The following is a 21,560-nucleotide window of genomic DNA, read 5'->3' on the forward strand; positions in this document are numbered from 1 at the left end:
AAGGATAAATCCATAAATGATTGTGGGTTTTTATTTCATTCTTGTAAGACCTGTTTGACCGTTATTTCTTCAAGAAGTCTACTTTTAATGAAGGAAAACATGTTCAATTTGGAGGATCCATTTATGCAAATATTTAGGTCAACAGTTCGTGAGTTAAAATCAGTTTATAATTACACCATTAAGCTGGATAAATACAGAAAGTATATACATAAATGATGATTGCGAAAATACTCCATTGCAGCCATGTTTCTCTTTGATTCTTTTTACTATGCAGAAACAGCCTTAAAACAAAGGTAAGTGTCAGTTTATTAAGATGAGAGGTCAGAAATGCATGCAAACGAGTTAGAACAAAGCACACCCACTTGATTTGCTTATTAGACAATCTTATCTGACAGCTTCCTTTGTTTCCACAGAAGTCCATCAGATGACTATTAAAAGGTCTCGCGCAGAAGTAGCATACTTAGCTGGCTGAATTCGAACACCTTCTGACGCATCCGTTGTAGTGTACTTCCTGTGGAACTGTGTCTCCACATCATACCTCAATATTGACTGTGTCCAGATGGTATTTTGGCTCATTAGCTAGATTTACTTTTTCTGTTCGTGTGTGCCATACAAGAACCTATAAAATAACATTTGCGTTAGTACAGTCATCTACAGAGATGATACGAAAGCTTTTTAGTAAGTGTGGAAGTCAGTACCTTTGTGCAGTTGTTTGCTTTTGGTTCCAGTTCCTCCACTGTTGTTATCTGTTTCAGAAAATCAGATTCTTGCATTCCTGGTTGAGAACCACGACGCTTGAATACGGCTTTCGGATGCGACAGAATCACTTGAAGACTCACAGCAAATCCTTGGAGAGAGGGGGGTGGGGAAAAAGGTTAAGAAAAACCTTTAGGCTTTGCATTTTTGTGCAAGTTACACTTAAGCCTAGAAATCTCCCATGTTCTTTTTAAAAATGTGTAAATTTGATTATATGGATAGACAATATTTGGCAGGTTTGTACATCCTACGTTGCTTTGGTTTGCCCTAAAGGTGCAATCAGATTTTTTTAATTGCACCATATTTTCAACATGTTTAATCAATTTCACGTCATGTAGAGACTATATGCTTTTTTGCCTGAAAAGTCAGGTATGGCTAAGATCTCGGACTATCCTTCCTTCCTACTTCTAATTAAGAAATAAAACTGAATTTTAAGTAAAATAAAATGTATGAAATTTATACTGTACAAACACTTCTAGGTTTAAAGGTGAGAGTCGGAAAAAATATGTTACTTATAACAATGGTGGTCTCTAGAGATTTTTAGCCTTTAGAGAGTTTTAACATTATTGTTGATGAACTACAAGTCATATTAATGTTTTGCCTTGCACACCATGTAGTTATTGTGGACTTGTGAATCATTTTTATCAACGGTGGTCTGCAAGACGGTCTGCAGCTGCTCCGTGCATTGCACGGCACGCCTGAAAGAATTTCATCAGTGCCCATGCCTCTCTTTGCAATGCATTCCTCTAGTAACAGACATTAGGTCCCTCAAAGGGAGATTACAAACTGAGAAATCACTAGTTTGAACAAACTCACCCTCTCTGAAGCAGCCCTCAGGAATCTCCCATTTGCCATTATTTATAGAACTCCCCAGTTTTCATTCGGCAAGGTTCAGTCGCATGTATGCTTCTTTAAGTATGACTCAAAACTCGGCTGATATACTTGTGAAGAAAAATTACATTTGTAACTCCTTATGTCTAATTGATAGCCTACCACAGAAATCCTTTTCTCGTCAGTTCAGAGTGGTTCCAGCTGTCCCTTTATGACAGAAGTAGTAACAGTTTTGACGTCTGTTCTGGAAAACTGCAAGAACATTTAAACCTAAAGCCAGTATTAAATTTTTCTCAATTTAAAAATGAGGATAACTTTCTCTAATGGAATATAAATCTGTCCTCTTTTTTACTAGAATTACCTTGCTCCTGTATTTTCCTTGAAAGTATCTGTGGCTTTTGTGGGAGCCTTTTAAAGAGGAAAATGTAAGGAAGTAATTACTATATCACATGTAAAGAAGGCACACTGAAACCACTCTTATCATGCTCTTGCTTGTAGCAAAGCACAAGAAGATGTCAGAGAGTGGTTTTTGGTTGGTTGGTTTTGGGGTTTTTTTAATAAGGATTGGGACACTGCAGGTGAAGACTATGGGTTGGACGTAAATTGAGGTCCCCATTCACTGATGGACACAGTTGCAGAAAACAGGTTTAACTTTATACATTATATCCTGCCTAAGATAGATAAAGAAGAATAGGTGTCTAGATGGAAAGGGCTTATCCACACCTTGCAGAGTACTCTAGTGAAGAAAAGACTTCCAGGAGGTGTGAGACTTTGGCTGTAGCCTGTCCTCGCTCTGTGCAGTTAAGCTCTGCAGCTCCTGCTCTGCAGACTGCACCACCTGCTAGCAGCAGTGCTGGGATCCAGCTGTTCTCTGCTGCAGCTGCTGGGTTTCCGCAGGTGGTAGCAGGCAAAGGAACGGCAGGTTGGACTTTTCTTCCCAGGCAGGGGTTTGTCTCCAGCAGGCTACAGGCCTTTCTTGCTTCCTATGACTTGTAGCCTGGCTGTGAGGGAGCCCAAGGTGGGCTCCATCCCGGTGCTGTTTGTAGCCAGGTGTAAGCATTTGTGAAGAGCCAAGGTTGAGTGTTTAAACTCCCTCAGCAAGAGACAGCTGCGGTGCACACAGCCAGCTTTCTGCACCTTAGAAGATGACTGTAGACTTATCACTGATGAACAAACTGGCCTGGTTCAGTTCAGTATTTTTGGTGAGGGGTTTGGTTTTTTTCTAAATTAGAACAAACAGGATAAATTTTTGGTGCAACTGGGCTTAGCATGCTTGATATTTTGGGCACAACAAAAGTGTTTGCTTTGCAAGGGAAGGCATTGTTGGAGCCCCCATCAGCTGTGTGAGCTGCTGTTTCTTTTTAAAAAGATTTAAAATTTAATTTTTACAATTTAAGCTGGTCATCCAGGGAGAAGAAAATGAAGTAAACACCAAAATTAGTGTAGTGTCCTAGTTTTTTGAGTGCAGAAGGAATCCATTCTAAGCAGAAGAGATGTATTTTCTACTGCATATCTTTGTGTGTCTCAGCTTGGCTCCCTGACCCCCATAGCCCATACTTATCCATACATTAATTTCTTCTAGGTTCTCTTGTTGCAAAGCTTGCTCCTCTGCTGAGAAAACTGGATTCAGTTCTGAGGATGGATTTCTCCTACGCACAGATCTTCAGATGTGCCATGCCCCCTGGATGTAACACATGCCCTTGCTACCATGTGATTGCAAACCACCACCTTAGGGTGCTGTCAAAAATCCCCCATGTTTTCAGGCATCAAATAAAAGTCAAATTGTTAAACTGAGTGTTGTACATGGCAAGGACATGGACTCCTGTGGCCTGAGGTTTGTTTCCTTGATCAGTGGTCATGCAGTCTTTTTCTTAAAAGAATCCAATAAAGCAGCAACTTGAAGATATAATAATTCAAAGAGACTCATCTCCTGGCTTTCTAGTTCTTCAGCTCTGCTATATAACTGCTTTAATTTCACATGTATGACATTTTGTATTTATGTAGATAAGACTTCAGATGGACTTGAGGGAAAACCATTTTCTAGTGACAACTTTCAGTTGACTTTTTATCACAGATGGATCATTTTGGCATCAAGAAGAGAGGAGATAGCTCAGGTTTTGACCAGACTGGCACTAGTTATTTCTCTCAGTAGATAATGATCCTGTGGTAACAGATGAAAAGAGACTGTTATTTTGAATTCTGACCCGAAACGGGGATTAATCCGGGCTTACTGTCTCCAGCGTAGCATAATGGAACAGTGCTACACGTATACAATTCTTTTACTTGATCATTATTCCTACAAGGTCATATTGGGCTTAAGTTCACATGAAATGCCACAGGACAATTTCATAGCCAGAGGGTGAAGAGGTGTTTTGGGTTTTTTTGTGTTTAATGCAAGGCTGTAAATTAAATCTAATTGGCTGAAGAGCCACCTAAATAAAAATTAATTTGTTGGAGGACAAGATACCTGGGAGACATGGCAAAGATTACATCTGTGCTTCTTTCTACAGAAGCTGTTTCTGTTAATTCACACCTTGACTTGTGCTAGATCAATGGCTTCTGTAAAAGGCAAAACCATTTTTCTTCATCTGGTTAGACTGAGACGGTCTTTAAAGATTTGTTACCATGATTAATGCCTTTGCTTCCTGAATGCTCTAGATAGGATAGTAGCTAAAGGCAAGCTAGGAACTGAGAGTGTTTGTCATTTCCAGAGTGTATACATGCTAATGCTCAGTGCTGATACCGAAATGGATATACTGGTTTCCACACAGTTCAAGGTACTACCTTTGGGTTTTTGAACATGCCATGGCTTGAGGTCCACTTCTTTCAAGTTCCCTTCTCCCTGTGCCTTACTGTTTGGGTTGCAATAAGGCAGAGGTGCTCAACCAGGAGTTTTTGTAGTCATAATGAAGGCATCTGCTGATAGTTAATTCACCATGAAAGAGGCTCTAGATTTTAAACTCAACATTTAAAATAGTTGTTACCCTTTGATGGAGGGGTGGTTTGGGGGTTGAGTGTGGTGTCTGCCATAGCCACTCACTTAAAATTTTTTTGTTTGTACTTGTGACTTCCAGCAGTGGCTCTTTCAGATTCAGACAAAATATGCCATGTTTTGCAGTGTCATTAATAGAAGCACTTTTTTCTCAGGGAACTGTAAGAAAGACAAGATGTACTCATCTGATGAGATGATCTCTTAACTATAGCAAAAGATGAAAAAAGGGTGGTTGGTTGCTCAGGCCCTAGCAGAGAAACTTGGGGGACAGTGGATGAGCTCTGGACCACAAGTCCAAAATCAGATTGCCCAGTGATTCACAGGCATGGATTAATCGCTATGACTGAAGTAGCTCCTGGAATGCTAATGTAAAGCATGAATCTGTTTTCCTTGAACAATCTTGACATTAGGAGAATCACGATCTAACTTGTTCTCATGGGTGGCCAAAAACTCTGGCACTGGGAACAAGCCAAAAGTAAATCACTAACAGCATCATTTAATATAGAAGATTTTAAATCAGGTCTGTAATAAACAACACAGTGCCTACTTCAGAATCAATGTCACTTTTTCCTTATAACACCCAGTTCTCTCTTGCTTTTCTTCCCTAAGGGTAAGGAAGTCTATGTCAAACTCTAGAACCCACCTACAGCTAAAACTGAGGCGGAACTTAATTCATATGGTGTGTTGGTTGCCAGACAAGAAGCAACACAGGAAACAGCTGCTCTGCTTTCTGAATGCAATTTAGCATTGGAGAATAGCAGTGTCAGCCTCAAACTTCTCAAAAGAAATAACCAATGTTTATTGAACAGATCTAATGTGATTGCCATGTGTGAGTGTATTTCAAAGAAGAATCTAGGGAAGTTGGCCAGCTAGGGTCTTTGAGCTGATCCCAATGAAATCAGCAGGACCTGTCTCCACTTGCAGTAGGTTTGAATTTGGGCCTGTATTTTGAAGTCTAGAGTAAGAACTTTATGTGCTTAAAAGCAAGGATGCATTTCTGCTGAACAGCCACAAGTTAAATCAGTGGTCCCAAACTTTTTAAGCAGTCATTCTTTTTCACACCCAGCCTCATGATGAAATTCTTGTGAAAATCCCTGTGAAAAGATAGTTCTGTAGACCAAAGACAGTCTCCTTACCAGTGCCTTGGGAATCAGAACATTAATTATAAACAGCTGTAGAAAACTGAGCAGTTTAATATATGCACCTATTATTTTTCCATGGTAATATTTTCAGAAGAGATCCTTGATCTTCCTTATGTGCAGTATATGGTATAACCCCAGTTGCTTGTATATTTGGTGCCAGCAGATGGAGGAATGCCAGTGATGTATTACAGCATGGACTTAGGTTTGTTAGCAAGTCCTCCAAGTCCCCAGGGGTATGTTGGGGAGTGGGGGGGGCAAGGGTGGAAAACTGACTGTTAACACACATCCTGTAGACTGCACCTGTTCAGACACCTGTGCAGTTCTGGATTTACAGGTTCTGTTCTGTTTGTGCCCTTCCACGTATTCCTGAGGGGAATGAAGGTGCAAACTTAACATAATTTTTTACCAGCCTACACAGCATCCATTTCTCTCCTTGCTGAAATTAAAAACATAATTTAATTTCTTCAGTTATTTTTTGAAGACTAATAAAAGTTCTCTTACAAAGTAGTAACTCCTTGTTTGTGGATCTCCAATAACCCCCTATACTCTCAACACTTGTATCTTTGTCTCTATAACCCTCCTTTCCATGACTTCAGTGAAATTACAAGCAGGTAATGCTCCTAATGGAGCTGCTTTCCCCTCAAGCCACTGTTTCAGCCAGCAACTGCAAAGTGTAAACAACAGCTTAAGAACTTTCCATGTATCTCTTCATGTCTGGGTTAGAGTCCCTTGGCCAATGTTGGGTAATGGCTTTTTGCCTGCTGCTAATGAATTATGAACCATGCTATCATTTTTATAATACCCACAAGTAACTACTTCTACAGCATAGTATCAATATGTATCTATAAATCCACAGGCAGAGACTGTTAAAATGCACAGCTGCAGTCCTCAACAGGCTGCACAGGTTTGGGGATTGACATACCTCCGTCTCCCCTGAGGAATGCCTCTACCTGGACGCTCAAATATTTATTTTCATGCCAGGTGATACTATGAACTGGAAATGCTTCTACAGTACAGAAAAATTCACCTGTTGATGTTTCTGTATGTAATAGGTGTTAACAACTATTCTCCTTTACTCTTCTTAAGCAATTGTACCGTAAATACGTATTTTTCATCAAACATTTCAATCCATATAAAAATACTCTGTTGAGATGTGAAAGCACTGTCCTTTTCCCTCTCCCAAAACATAAGGGTATCAGAAAAAAGAAAATGGCGGGCTATTTCTACCACATTCTTGCTCTTGTATTCCTACTTTTCCCCTTCCCTCTCCTTCCTGGCTACAGAAGATGCTTAAGTGCAAATATCGTATCATTTGCTGGAGACCAGCTGCTGCTACATCAGAAATTGGACTTCTGCACAGTGGTGATTCATGTGGGAGTTGCGAATATATACAAAAGATTGTCTAGGCATGGACTGACAGCAAGACAGAGCTATGTGGTGTGCTAGCTTCACAGCAGAAGATTGATTAGATCTATTTTGAAGCTTTTCTGCCTTCATCTACTAGGCTATAGCTGTCAGTGATTTTTCCCCTAAGCCCAGTGTTTCAAACTATATCCATCTACAGTTATCACCATCATTCCAAATAACCAATAAAAAAATGAATAATTTCATGATAGAGTAGCATTTTACAACATGAGGTCTAAGAAGGGTCTGCATTTATACTGCCTGGTGTAGATTGATGACACAATGAAAGGCAGGGGCTCCGTGCAAAAATTAATTGGATGAATTAATTTACAATTAACTTGTTTCAGACAAACAATTTATACAACATAAAAGCCAAGTTGCCGCATAAAATTAAAACCAAGTGAAAGTAAGTTCAGATATCGCCAAGCAGCAACTTCATTAGACGAGACGTGCAAGCTAAGACTTCCAGGATATTTAGTGCTGTAGGGCTATATACAGCAGCTGCACTTCAGAAGTTTTAAAAGCTGCTTATACTGAGACATCTGTTTCTGTCCCATTAATAAAAAATGTAAGAATAGTTACTATGAGAAACATTCATGTATCATGAAACTTGGTACTTACCTGCCATGTCAATGGCAAAGGGCCTGTCAGCTCTCCAGCCAGTGTACCAGCCAACAACTTTGCCGTTTTCCACGACTGGGCGCTCATACCGTCGTCCTCCTACCAGTCCCACGGGCCATACCGATACTTTGCGGGTTGTACGCATCTGCAAGAGGCAGGCACAGCATGACTGCATGCACGTTTTCCTAGTAGGCCTTTTTTGTAAGTGTTGGTGGAAAACCTACACATTAATCATCAAGACTAGGTATTTAAAAGCAATTCTAGCTTACAGATTGCAGCCCAACAGAGTTAAGTATTTGAAAGCTGCATGTGCCCACTCATTTTCTGTGAAATCTCCAGCTCTCTAGCCCATAGGACAGGTACCTCAGTTCTACTGAAAATATCCTATTTGTATTATTTTTTATAACAAAAATTTTAAAAGCCATGAAAAAACAGTATTTGTTTTCTTGTTTGTTTGGGTTTTCAAAGGTGTAGTAGATCTTTTTAGTCTGCAAGACTATAGCATTCTTGCAGTAGGCTTATTTCTATAGATTGCTGAGGTATTATACAAGCCCAGCAAGAGAGAATACTATAATAATGATTAACAAATACACACTTCATTAAGACAAGTACAATTATTTTGAGACTGGTAACAAATACACTGAGTACAGGAAATGGTGACACACAACTCTTCTCCTACCTGCAACGTACCAGGTTTGTACAATAGATGCAGCTCAGATCTATTAAAGGCTCACAAAAAAAGATTAAGTTTGGGCTAAGCCTTCTTAACATCTACATTTTCTCTTGAAAAGCTCTGCTAAGTTTCTGAGAAGGACAGAAAGCAGGTCAGGCAGGATGCTTCTGCTAGTTTGCTACCAGTAACGGGAGTTTTTCCCAACGGCGTGAATGTAACTAAATGCAATTCTGGAAATGTGGTCCTCATCTAACCTAGAGGAATCTATAGATACTAAAAAATTACTCTTTCTTTAGCAAAAAGCATGCATGATGGAGTCGGTGAATTCAGTTCACTGGTTAGTAGACCATTTTCTTCATGACACAAACCCTGACGCACTGCTCCCCATGGGAAAAATCACTGACAGTCTGGTGTGAGAACTTGAGAAGACGAGTGGATGGACACAGCAACTTGCACAATTTAACCACACCGATTCAAAAGCCACTGTTTTAACTACTGTGCTTAATTATGGTCCTATTTAAGCAAGTATTAAACTATTTCAGTGTAACGTGCGCTTAATTTGATCAATTTTTAAAACAATCTCTTGTCTTCTGTTGTAGTTGAGGCCTATTCCTTAGGGAAAGGTTATCCCTTTCTCCTTCCAAGCACGCCTCTTAGCAAAAACAAACACAGTTTTACATATTTGTAACTGCAGTCCCCTATCAATAGATGTTGAAGTAAAAGACAACCTTGGTTAAATATTAAACACTTCCCTCTCTTTCTGCCAAGGTGAAAGATTTATCATGCGTATCATCTAGACTCCCAGGAGATGCACCAGAAAAAACAAAGACGTCACGTCACTCTAGTTCACATTTCTAAGCTAGAAACATTAGCAGATTCTTAGAAGAACTTTCACATAGGGAAGGCATAAAACACATATTTAAAAATCCACAAATATGTATGTACACACAGAAGAGAGGCATGCACCGTCTCTCCCTAATTCTTTGTGTATCTTTAAATTTGTTTAGCAAAATTTTCTTACTTCCACCCTAGTAACTTTTGCAGCAAGTCAGATCATCTCACTCAGTAGCAGCAGTCCATACTGCATAAGAACAGGGGGTGTGTACATTTGGCAATATAGGGATTTCTTATGATAAAGATTCTATCCAAACCATTGACTATTTAATTGCCAGTGAGAGACTGCCATGAATCTCTCTACAGATTATTGTTAAACGTGTTTGTAACTGTTCTCCCTGCTTAATGTTTTTTTTCCAGTCTCTCCCACTCCTCCATTTAGGAAATGCAGAGTTAGCAATTAACTATTTGGATATGGAAATCAGTCAAACCTTCTCATTAAGATCTTTTGGCTCTGGTTTTAACGATACATCCATTTCGCAAATTTGTCTAACAGTGTATTTATATTAACATCCAAACACATCAGACGTGGACACAGGACATCATCCTGTTGTGCTTGTCTACGCAGGCAAGTTTCCAATAGGTTTCCAAGGGCATGATCAAGCCACATACACCTAATTGTGCTACACCAGTATTAACCACAGGACGAACACAGATGCCCACTAACTTTTTTGTGTTGCCATTCATACCTTCTGGAGGGTATGAATACCTGAACAAATTACTAGTGTACTGATTTACAGCATTTTAGCTACCCTGTGCCAACTGCCTGTACCCATGGTAAACATAAAATGCTGCAAGAGAGGGGCAGGCACGTTCTAACTACGAGAGAGTAGCTAATGCATGGTATGCCCATACCCTGCCTTTGCTCACAGCAAGCATTCGGGCAGCTGTACTGCAAAATGAGCTGGATCACATGAGACTTCTGAATTGGGTCAACAGTGGCCACAGCATTTATGCTAGCAGAACCAGACTGATTTACATTAATACTTTACCATACACAATGTGTAGGAAAATCTTGTCAACTAAAAGTATCTCACTGACCGCATGAAACCAGCATGAAATGACCCAAGAAGTTTTAATTATTACAGTCTTGGGTCCATCTCAGTGTCTATGAGTTAAGTCAGTAAAGCCACCACACATCAGAAGAAAGTACGTAACCCTTTACAGAGCTCTTTATTTTGTCCTTGGGTTACTTTCTTTATTCTCACAGGTTACATTTTTTGAGAATTAAATAAGCAGGTGTCAAGAATACAGCAATCCCTTTAAGTAAAAACTGAAAGAGCACATCTAGACAGGTATTTATGCTAATTCTGAAATACCTTACAGCTTCAGGATATGCTAGGCAGATGAAAGTAGGAGTATTTCTTTTAATCTTCTGCGAATAGCATTACTACAGTTAACATACTGATGTGTTAAGGCTGTATTTATGTATGATGGGGAGAAAGCTATTATTTGGATTAAAAGGCCAGCTTGCATCTGGAATTTGATGCTGCTAATCATTGGGACACAAAACGTGATTCAAAAACATGTTAATTCTAAATAGCTTTATTGCTGTGGGTTAAGCAACTGCCAAAATCCTGTATCTTACAAACAGCTTCCTAAATTACTCTTCCACCTGTCATTTTAGACATGCTGTCTTAATAAGCAGCATTTTAAGTCCTAGTAGCTTACATGAATGGTATTCATTTTACTTACACTTAACTCTCTGTAAGTTAGGCATCTGGTCTATCCTAGTTAGGCTTCTACAGTTAATGAACAGAGATAGGAACCTACTGACGCAATTCATCCTGCCTGGCTTAGACAGCTGTCTTAAGGTAGGATGAATCTCCCTCTGGAAATGCTTTTGTCCTCTATTTACTTTTTGATTATTTGAAAGGGCATCTTGGGCATAGGAGGACAGTGACGTACTGGATGGGGGAAGATGAGAAAAGGACTCTGTAAGATGGTAGAACAAACCCAAATGAAGTGGAGGGGATACAGCTGGGAAGGAGTGGGCAAGGAAGTGATAGGAGAGAGGAGTAACAACTGACCAAAGAAAGCCCACTGAGGTGATGGGCATATAACAGTAAATACAGTAGCAACAGAGGAACCACTAAAGAAGAACAAGTGAAAATGCAGAAAATGTAGCTGAGCAATAAAAGATAGTGATAAAAGCATTGCCAAAAATAGCATCTCATTAGTCAATCAAGAAAAGCTGCTTAATGGGATGCACCAGACTGATGGATAGGGAAGATACCAAGCCAGTAAAAAAAACATAAAAGCCTAAGGGGAATGAAGACAAATGACAGACAGAAGGAAACATGGCCACACTTCTTACAGTGAAAAGGCTTCCAGACTGGAACAACCATCCCAGTGTTTTTGCAGCATGATGTTGATGCGTTTCTATTTGGGATTCAAAGCTCTCAGCAAATGCAAACCTGGCTGCCACACATAGTAAGCTTTTTTTCTCCCCCTGTCCTCTATCACTTCAACCCCTGTGTAATTTGTGATCTGTACTGGTCAGGCTACAGGTTATCATCCAGGCTCACCCTGCCCATCCCAGCAAGACTCAAGCAGATTTATATGCAAAATTCTGATTTATTATTACCAAAGACAGGATCTAGAGCTTCTTCATTACAACTCTTCCACAGGGGAAAATGTTACAGGTTAAAGCACAAGCACAGCCAGGTTCCCTATCAGTTCTCACACAGGCATCCTGCATTACTCACAGGTCATTTAAAGCCAAATTCTGCTTCAACAAAACTTACGTGACCGCACTACAAGTCAGAGGGATAGCTCAGCTGCAGCGATGCTATGCCTGTTTACTTAGGCATTAAATGGAGCTTCTGCCCCTACTTACCAGTACTTCAAAGGAGGTACTGAGTCATAGGAAATCTGTGCCAGTGGTTTTTGTGGTTCAGGGACTGTGACACTTAGGGGATAGTAACTTCAAAAAGCAAGTTTGTTGTCAGTAAACTTGACTGTAAAGGGTATGTCTCCATGGGAAAACTCGTACAAAGGGTCTACAAATCAAAAGTGTCAATCATTGATCTAGCCTGCTCCACAACCCTCACAGGTGATCTGATTTAGTGCTTCACCATCCTCACTATTAGAAAGCTTTTTTCCAAACATCTGCCTTAAACCTCCTCTGCTGATTTGTACCCAATCTACACTGCAGAGGGAGGATAGATTAATTCCCCCTTCTCTCAAGCAACATTTTACACATCAGATACAATGATTAATGCTTCTAAATTATACCAGCATCCTTGGGCACAAATGTCAATATTGCTTCCCAACAGGAGAAAACTGTACTAAATTTAACTAAAGTAGTTAGGAGCCAATTTCTCTGGATTGGGAAGACTTCCAAAACATTTGCTATTCATGTTTCCTTTATGGCCCTTCTACTTACCAATTCTTTTTCCCATCCTACTCTCTGTTATTCTACTAGGTTGTGTTCACTGTACCTCTGCAGAGCTGCTGACCATTCGTAATTAATTTCATAGTAACAGTATCAGTTTCACAGCTAAGTATAAGATGCTGTCAAAGTGAAGAAACAGGCAGTGCTTGGTACTGTGTAACCCAGAGTCCCTTACTTGGGTTAATCTGTTTCAAATAGCTTTTTTTTGTCACTGTTTCCTCTCATTTTTAAGCTATTTCATTGTTTCTCTACCAGTCTTTTCTAATCCAGCCTCTTTAGTATAGGTTTTACACGTCTACCTTGCAAAGGGAATGTCAGTGTGCATTTAAAATCTGTCATGTATTCTTAAATCATTTATATACTAGAAAGGTATTTAATGCACTGCTAACTCTTTCAATCCTTTTTTATTATGAAGAAAATAACTAATGACTACCAGCTAGTATTTAATTCTGTCCAGGCTACTGAATGTCATTTTTAAGACTATAGCAAAAATTTGATTTTTCCAACCAGCTTCAAGAGATACAACAAAAGATCTCCATGTTTTCAAAGATAAACAGATTCACTTATGCTACTTTTAAATCTTTTGTATAAATATATACATTAAGAAATACACAGAAGTTAGCTTAAGAGAGTGTATAAAGATTAGGACAGTTACATAAAACTTATTGAAGGAGCGCTAACCCTTCCCTAGTCAAAGTTGGAATAAATAGTAAATATTCACCTCTTCCGTAATGTCTTTTTTGAGTTACTCTCAAAATATTTTACAAAGGTGATCATGGGAAAACTGAAGCCTGTGTGACATGCAATGCCTGCAAGTATTTCTGTTCTATTTTTAATAACAAGGATTTATTTTTTTGGGATACAGACTGTTAAGAGCCACTAGAATATCTGCTACCTTCATATATACCTTTTGGGAGAGTGAAGGGCAGGGGCATAAGAAAATATTTTCAGTCTGAATCGCTCACACAACTTGCCCTCTGCTCTACAGTGCCACTATGAAAATTACCAGTGTGGGACAGCCCTAAACTTCAATAAGAAGGTCACGACCATTAGCCAAGACAAAATGTTTCCTATTTTCCCTCTGTTCTTCATGAATCTTTGTTCCCATCTGGCTGATTTGAGGATGATCCTACCTGGGCAATTTAGGCTACTACATAAGCAATAGCATACCTTCAAAATATTAGGGGAATTTTTGTTTAATTTGATGTTCAAGTTACTCCTGCGAAGAGCAATCCAGCTGACTGTCCTTTTCACTGATCATATTCTTACATTCTCTGTGGCTCCATGAATCTTGAGTTACCTGCAAAGACCACCTCAACTTCAGGAGAAGTGTTTGAGCTTTCCCTCTTCCTACCTCCTTTCCAGCTTCAACTCTGCGAACTCTACCATCATAGTCAGGGCATTCTTGTGCAGGCAACAGCTACAGTAAATTGAATTCTGGTCCCCAACTCAGTGGGCAACAAGGCTAACTGCTAAGCTATTAAATAAAAGTTTGTTTGTTTGTTTTTTCCCTTAGAAATGACAATTAACACTGTGATTTATTTTGGAAGGCTCCATGCTGCAAGGCTGTATTCAGATCACACCTTATAGCGTGGGTTCCTCTAAGGAGACCAAGTCTGCAAATCCTCAACTTGCATTCAGACAAGATAGTGGTATATGCCATACTTGCATGCTCTAGGCACCTGGCAAATATTGCTACAAGATTTTAGACACCAATGACCAAAGGGCTAGGGGTGGCAGTGATGGAGATCATAGTTTTACATATGAGCATTTTAATTTCACATACATCTCAGTTCAGGTGTCTGAGCAAAATACAAGCAAAGTTGACAGATATAACCTAGACAGGAATCTCTAAAAATCAATGAATTTCTGAATGCAGCAAGCTCACTTTCTGACATATGTTGAAGACCTTTACTCCTGTTCTTCGTACTCCTTAGGCAGCTTGCCCCTCACCTTCAAAGGTTTCAGGGCAGTCTGCAGAATCAACAGCAGAGCGGACCTCCAACACCAATTCCTCCGACTTGCCTACATAGCCATACACGGACCAAGGCAGTGGTGGCCTTTGGCCAACTACGCCTGAGGCGTAGAAACACATGAATGATGTGAAGAGTTAAAGGGAACTGGAACTTAGCTATGTCTATCTTCAGTTTCCAGTGCTTACACTAATCTTGTTTTTAAAATATCTCTATGAAGGTGGAATGCCAGCTTTATCTAAGGCTTTCTTTCTGGAATTCTAAAAATATGAAATTGGCAGTTGCTAGGCATCAGTCACAATATTACAATAACTTGCATTCAGGAATAAGATGAAGCACAAACACAACAGGTCACTCCAAAAAGAACAGCCTATAGTAAAAAACAGAAGTTATGATGATTCATGTAGAAATATCTGTAAAGCATATCAAATACAGTAGTTGGTATTTCAGGGTTCTCAGTGGCTTTCTTACGAATGCAGGCAGACACTGAATTGATAAAAGATATTTTCAGAAAGCAGACTGTTGTTTTCGATGGAGAGATGCAGATGGACACCTCTAGGTGAACAGATCATAACTGAGCAGAAAAAAATATAAATTATTTTTGAGGTCTGGATCCCAAAATAATAAATGACAAAATACAATATGCCAGAACCACCAGCATTAAAGTAAAAGCATGATTTTTCACCTGACCACCATTATCCTCTCAAGCAGAAAGAGTTGGGAATAACTTAAAGGCCACACCTCCACTCCTGGAAATATTTCTTCATCATTGCTGCAGCCCCACTTAGTACTCTAAAGAATTTCACAGTCACTGAATCAATTGGTCCTTTCCCTGAAGCCTTTCCAGGGAAGGTGAGCCTTTCCTAACAAAATGCTCAGCTGAGCCAATGCTGAATACACTGTAGCAGCAGAAAGACAAACGAGGCTCTCCATCTTGTTCTGGAAAGACAACTAAACCTGCTCAGACCCTCCCCAATTTGACTTTGAGGACGTAGTTTTGCCAGTCAAAAAGTAAGCTATCCACCCACATGCCATTGTACGTCTTAGGAAAAAAGAAAATTATAAACAGCACCAGAGGGTTCCAGATTTACTACAGATGGTGACATTTTCCAGCAAAACACTACTGTAAGCTGGGGTTTTTTCCTTCCCGATTTCCATGAAACACATTTTGCCCAGGTCTACTGGGCTCAGTTCACTCCATATCAAATATAAGGTACTCATTCCTATAAGTACCAGACAGAAGTACTTTGGACAGAGATTAGAATTTCCTCATCAAAAGCTCTCAGAAGTATCCCATGGCATTTCATGTCAAAGCATGCTCCTTTTTGATCATGCCCTTATGGTTTACAGACCTCCACTTGCAGTAAAGCCTTTGCTGATTTTGCTTTGTCAAAAAGGCTCCATCTTCTGTAAGGGCACTAGGGAAACCCACGGCAAAGGAGCTGCCTTAAACATAATCCTTCACTGACGTGCAGGTCCCTGGCACGCCTTCTGCTCCGTAGTAATGCTTTTTCGACCTCTGAGCGAAATGCATCCCTAAAGCCGATGTTTCTCTCACGTTGGTTTTACAGTCCTAACTAGCCTTGGTTCCCACCCTGCCCCCAAGCCCTCATGCTGTTACTGAAACCAACTTTGACTCAGAAGAAAGCCATTACAAAGAAGACAGACCTACTATTTCATAAGCCAACAAATGTACATAACTGCTTGCAGGCAGATGCTAGCAGACATTGCTGCTGGCAGTTTGGGACCCACATGTCCCCAAGCCTGCATCAGTGACACACTGAAGGTCACCCAGCCAACACAGGATGGTGGTAGGACCAGAATTCAGAGCTCCTGTCTCGTCTCTCTACATTCATACTACCCTCCCCAGTGAGAAGACTACAGTTTATCAGTCCTCCTTTGGGATTACGTGACTGCAGGTCTGGAGAATTGTTCCTGGCAGGGTAACAAACTGAAAAAAACCTCCCTCTCAGGTATCGTTACCGCCACTTTCATGACAGGAATTACTACCAGATTTCATCTGCACACAACGCGTTCTGAAGCTGTTCTCTTCATGCTTGGAGAAGATGAGCATAGTTTACCCTCATAAATCAATCAATTCCTGAAGGAGAGATCGGGATTTACTACAAAGCTGTCAAGCCAGAATCCATAAAGACAGAGAAGTTTTTTTAACAAGGAAAAAAAACCCAAAAAACAACAACCCTCAAGCAGTGCCTTGATTGAAAATAAGACTACTGGCTCTCTCCACATGCAACCTCCCACTCATCGTAAAGGCACATCCAGTTGGCAAAGCCTGCCAAGGGTAAAGTTAATGGAAGTCAGGTTGACAAGGCATTCCCCATGTTACTACCAGCAGTGTCCCAGAGACCTTGCATACAGCTTGTTAGTGACCCCAGAAAATAGCCATGGGAACTTGCAGTGGTAACTAAAGCAAAAGCTCCTTCTGCGCTCCTGTAACAGAGCTTTCCAACCACTGCATTTCACAGGGAAAACTCATTCACACACGTGTGTTTGCCCGCAAACACAGGGCTCAGAATAAACACCTCTTCCCCAGCAGCTGAACCGTGGTAAAAGAGAAGCCTTAGGACTGCAGAGCTGCATGCTGGAGGTTACCATTCTTGTTAGCAAAACGAAACACATATTGCCTGTTTTGCTTGCAATTTTCAAGGTTAACCCTTCAGATTTATCCCCTTGCTTTCCTGCATTTCCTAGCTGATCAGAGAGGTAATTTGTACCTTTTTGTTTCATCATTCACAGCAATTAGAACAATAATACAGGAAATGATAAAAGAATAAACCTGACTGGACCCTCTTTCAGCAGCTGTGGGTCACTCAAGTGATATGCCTGCCAATACTGTTCCTTTAGCTTGCCCCTAATGTTGGTACTAAAAAAAAAAAAAAAAAAAAAAAAAAAGATATTCGTCTCCAAATATCTTTTGTCCCACACTACTCAGTGGCGAAGTGTATTTTCTGTGTCAATTTACAGACTCCCTAAGATTGAATCAGATTAGTTTTACATCCCCGAACAGAGGTGGGCACTCCCATCACATCAAAGATGAGTATGTGGAATTACTCTGCATTATAATGCGCTGAGCACAGCCATGAGATTTTAAGAAAATCAATTACAACAAAGGTTTAGCCTCCAGGCAAAGGTCTTCAAATTAGCAGCTTCAATGCTGAATGCTAAACGGGCAAAGGAAGTAGAGCATCCGTGCTGAACAGGGACCCTGCATCTGCCCACATACTGGAAATGGAAAGGGATGCATTACGAATCTAAACATAAATGAACATCAGCATTTCTAAAATAACTTGCTCTAGGGAGTTTCATGTGCTTCACATTTCTGTGTATCGTGTTCATTTTAACCTACTGACTGTAAAGCATGTGAGAAAGCACAATCCTTCCAAACTGCAGAATATGGGTGTACAGCACTAAATACAGTACTGTCCACCAGTGGAAGACATGGACCACAGTTTGTCTGAAGTCCTGTACGTTCCCTATCTGCTGCCAATCTACTTTTCTGTTTTCCTCCCTCGTTTCCCTGCCAAGGTTACTCTTCTAGCTGTCAGGGAAGATGCACATGATCTTTCTTCTGCTGTTTCATGTTTGCTTATTAAACACCCCTCCTTCCTGCCAGGGGGAACCCAAGAAAGCAAGCTGGATACCCTCTCCCCCAAGCGCTCGCCAATTCCCACCAAAAAGGAGTACAGCCCTTCACCAAGGGGCTGTAATAAAGACAAAACCAGGTCCCTTCACAAAAGAGACTCCTGAAAGGGTGTTTAATCATTACACAAACGATTTGCTGCTTTTAAGAGAGAAAGGCTTCAAAAAGACTGGGCAACTCCACGTGAAGGAGCCGGCTCTGGATTAATTCATTCGCGCCAAGAAAAAACTGTGAAGGATGGTGACTCCTGATGCAAGTTTGCCCTACAGGGAGAGGGACGCAGCCTGAAAAAAGTAAATATCAAAGAGCGCTTTTCATCCCAGTTTTAACAAAAACACAGAATCCCTAAACTTGCTTCGCTCGGCATGAAAGCGAGAAAACAGCAGTAAAAAGTTGGGGGGAGCGTGGAGGGGAGGGACAGGAAACTTAAAATGAAGAGAGGGGTGGTCGTACCCAGCAGCGCTGGGGAGCCCGGGTGAGGGACGGGGCGCCGCAAGGTGTCCGCGCCGGGGAGCAGGCTTGACTCGTCCGTGCCCGCGTTTGGGTGAAGGGCACCCAGCGCGCCGCAGAGCGGGGACGGGGCACAGCCCCGCGCAGCGAGGCGGGACGGGCAGCGGCGGGAGCCTGAGGGGGCGAGGAGAGGCAGGGACGGCGGGCGCCGGAGCGGGGGCGAGACCGGCGCCTGAGGGGAGGCGAGGAGAGGCGGGAAACGGCAGGTGCCTGAGGGGAGGCGAGGAGAGGCGGGAAACGGCGGGCACCTGAGGGGAGGCGAGGGGAGGCGGGAAGCGGCGGGCGCCTGAGGGGAGGCCGGCGGTGGAGCGTGGCGGCCGCGCGCGCCCCCCACCCCGCACGCACCTCCTGGAAAAGCTCCAGACTGTAGGTGTTGTCGTCGTCGGCGAAGAAGAGCACCCCGGGCTGGGGGGGCGGCAGGTGCTGGTGCCGCTGCCGCAGCCAGGCCAGGCCGGCGTTGCGCTGCTCGGTGGCGCGGGGCAGCCCCGGCCGCTTGTAGCGGCGCGGCGTGGGGACGTGGAGGTGCGTGCAGGGCAGGCCGGCGCCCGCCACGAAGCGGCTCACCAGCTCGCTGCGCGCCGCCGCGTCCTCCACCAGGATCCAGTGGAGCCGCGCCACCTGCCGGAAGGTGTTGGCCAGGCGGGTGAGCTCGGCCTTCTGCACCGGGCGGCTGTACGTGGGCGTGATGGCATAGATGGTGGGCAGCGCCGCCTCGGGCCGCCGCCGGGGGGGCGCCCGCGCCGCCGCCGGCCGGGCCCCCCCGCTACCGCCCCCGCCGCCGCCCCCGCCGCGGGGGGCCAGGGCGGGCAGCGGCGCCCGGCTGCTGTCGATGTCCAGCACGATGATGACGATGAGCACCCAGGGCAGCAGCAGGAGGAAGCGGCTGAAGAGCAGGGACTTCATCCTGCCCCCGGCGCCCCGCCGCCGCGCCGCCCCTCAGCGCCGCCCCATGGACGGGCGCGGCGGCGCTCAGCGCATGGCCGCGGGGGGCAGGCGGCGGGGCTGCCCCTTCGCCCGCCCGCGCTTCTCCGCGGGGCGGCCGGGCGGCGGCGGCCGGGGCGGGCGGTGCTCCCTCCTGCGGGCGCGGGGGGCCGCCGGCGGGGCGGGTCGGGGTGCCCCGCGGTGCCCTGCGGCAGCCCGGCGGGGCAGGCGCCCGGCGCCGCTCCCCTATTCCGCGAGCGGCCGCCCTTCCTCCTCCTCCTCCTCCTTCACCCTCAGCATCGCCGGGCCGGGCCGGGGTCGCCGCGCCGTCGCAGCCGGGGCTCGGCGGGGGGCTCTGGGGAAACGCTCCTTCTCCTCCGCTTCCCCGGGCGGCTCTGGCGGTGCGCGGGGGAGGGAGGGCGGGGAGGCGGGAGGGAGGGTCCCCGCGGGCGGGGGCCGGGGGGGCTCCCGCCCCGCCCCGCCCCGCTCCGCTCCGCTCCGGCTGCCGCCCCCGGGCGCCGCGGGGAGGGGGCGGCGGCGGCCGGCGGAGCTCCGCGCTCGGCGCCCTCGGGGGGCGGCACCGGGGCCCGACTGGCGGCGGCGGGGGGCTCCTTCCCTCCGCGGCGGGCGCCAACTTCGGCCGGCGGCCGGGACGCCTTCTCCGGGACAGCGCCGGCCGCCCGACGGGCCGGGCCGGGCTGGGCCGGGGGAGACCCCCGTGCCCCGCCGCGGAGCGGGTGCGCCCGGAGCACTTACCCCTCGTAGCGGCGGGCAGCCGCTCGCTTCATTTTTGTTGATTGTTTTTTTAACGGAGGAATATTTTTGAGCTCCGCAGAAGTAAGAAGTTGTAAATAAGGCGGCCGTTTCGTGCGGTTCCCCTCGTTTTTCCTCGATGCCTGTCAGTCGGTGTCACCCTCCCGTCCTCTGCCCCCCGAAAGAGGCACCGGAGCCGGGGTGCCGCACGTACTGCGCTCTGTGCCTGCGCTGGTCTGGACCGCGTTCTCCCCGGTTTTCCACCGTGCTGCTTCCCAACGTATCAGAAGCACTTGAGAGCATTCGTATATGAGAATTTCATAATAATCCACCTGTCTTTATTTTGAGAAAAAGGTGTTCATCAGGTGCTGCAACACCCATGAAATGCACAATCTAAAACCTCTTACGAATCCTTTCCTACCAGGGAAGTTTCCGATGCATTTTTAAACACTCCCTGCTGTCATAACCAAACACTTACTTACAGCTTGAATTATGCTTTTAAAACTTCATGTTGCGTAAAAACAGAAAGGCACAGCATTAGTAATTTAGAAATTACTGAATTCTCCATAATTCTCTGATTAAAACATTTACCCTTGTATAGATCAGATGATGGTCTCACTGACTTGTGGACTATTTGAGATCAGAAATAGTGATTCATCACTGATACATTGACTTATTGGTAGGAATAGCACGGGTTAGAGAAGTCGGTCGTGTCTTCACACCAGCCTCCTTGGCTTAAACTACTGCTTTCGTTTCTGTTTTATATGCATCCTTCGCATTTGCATGTGTATAACAAATGCAGGTAATGTGGGCACCATGTACATCACTCATTCATATCTATCTGCAATCAATTTGTTATTCAAAAGGATGTATTAACCCAGAGGGCTCACACACAGAAAGGAGGCTGAAGTGATGTAATATAAACTGAAATCCATGTGAAAGTGAAGGTGACACATGACCAGGCACTGAACATTGAGATGAGGAAACATCTGTGTAGCAGCGAGCTAATTAGAGTTAGTGTGTTTAGTGGAG

At 43.8% G+C, this 21,560-nt stretch overlaps 1 protein-coding gene across 1 annotated transcript; it reads right to left on the bottom strand.

Annotated features, from left to right (window-relative positions):
- Positions 1–6: 6 nt before the first annotated feature.
- On the bottom strand, positions 7–19,757 carry B3GAT2 (beta-1,3-glucuronyltransferase 2). Its single transcript, XM_075498175.1, has 4 exons — positions 19,200–19,757; positions 7,747–7,891; positions 699–847; positions 7–619 (listed from the first exon to the last, which is right to left on the bottom strand). Exons 1-4 carry the CDS (start codon positions 19,755–19,757, stop codon positions 533–535), a joined length of 939 nt encoding a protein of 312 aa, XP_075354290.1. The 3' UTR covers positions 7–532.
- Positions 19,758–21,560: the final 1,803 nt, after the last annotated feature.

Source organism: Mycteria americana, chromosome 3, assembly GCF_035582795.1.
Source record: "Mycteria americana isolate JAX WOST 10 ecotype Jacksonville Zoo and Gardens chromosome 3, USCA_MyAme_1.0, whole genome shotgun sequence".
NCBI lineage: Eukaryota > Metazoa > Chordata > Aves > Ciconiiformes > Ciconiidae > Mycteria > Mycteria americana.

Coding starts and splice junctions, on each gene's coding strand:
- B3GAT2 (XM_075498175.1), bottom strand. CDS start 19,757: ATGAAGTCCCTGCTCTTCAGCCGCTTCCTCCTGCTGCTGCCCTGGGTG. Junction 848..7,746: donor CTTTGCCATTGACATGGCAG/GTAAGTACCAAG, acceptor CCTCTCTCCAAG/GATTTGCTGTGAGTCTTCAA. Junction 620..698: donor AAGCAAACAACTGCACAAAG/GTACTGACTTCC, acceptor GTTATTTTATAG/GTTCTTGTATGGCACACACG.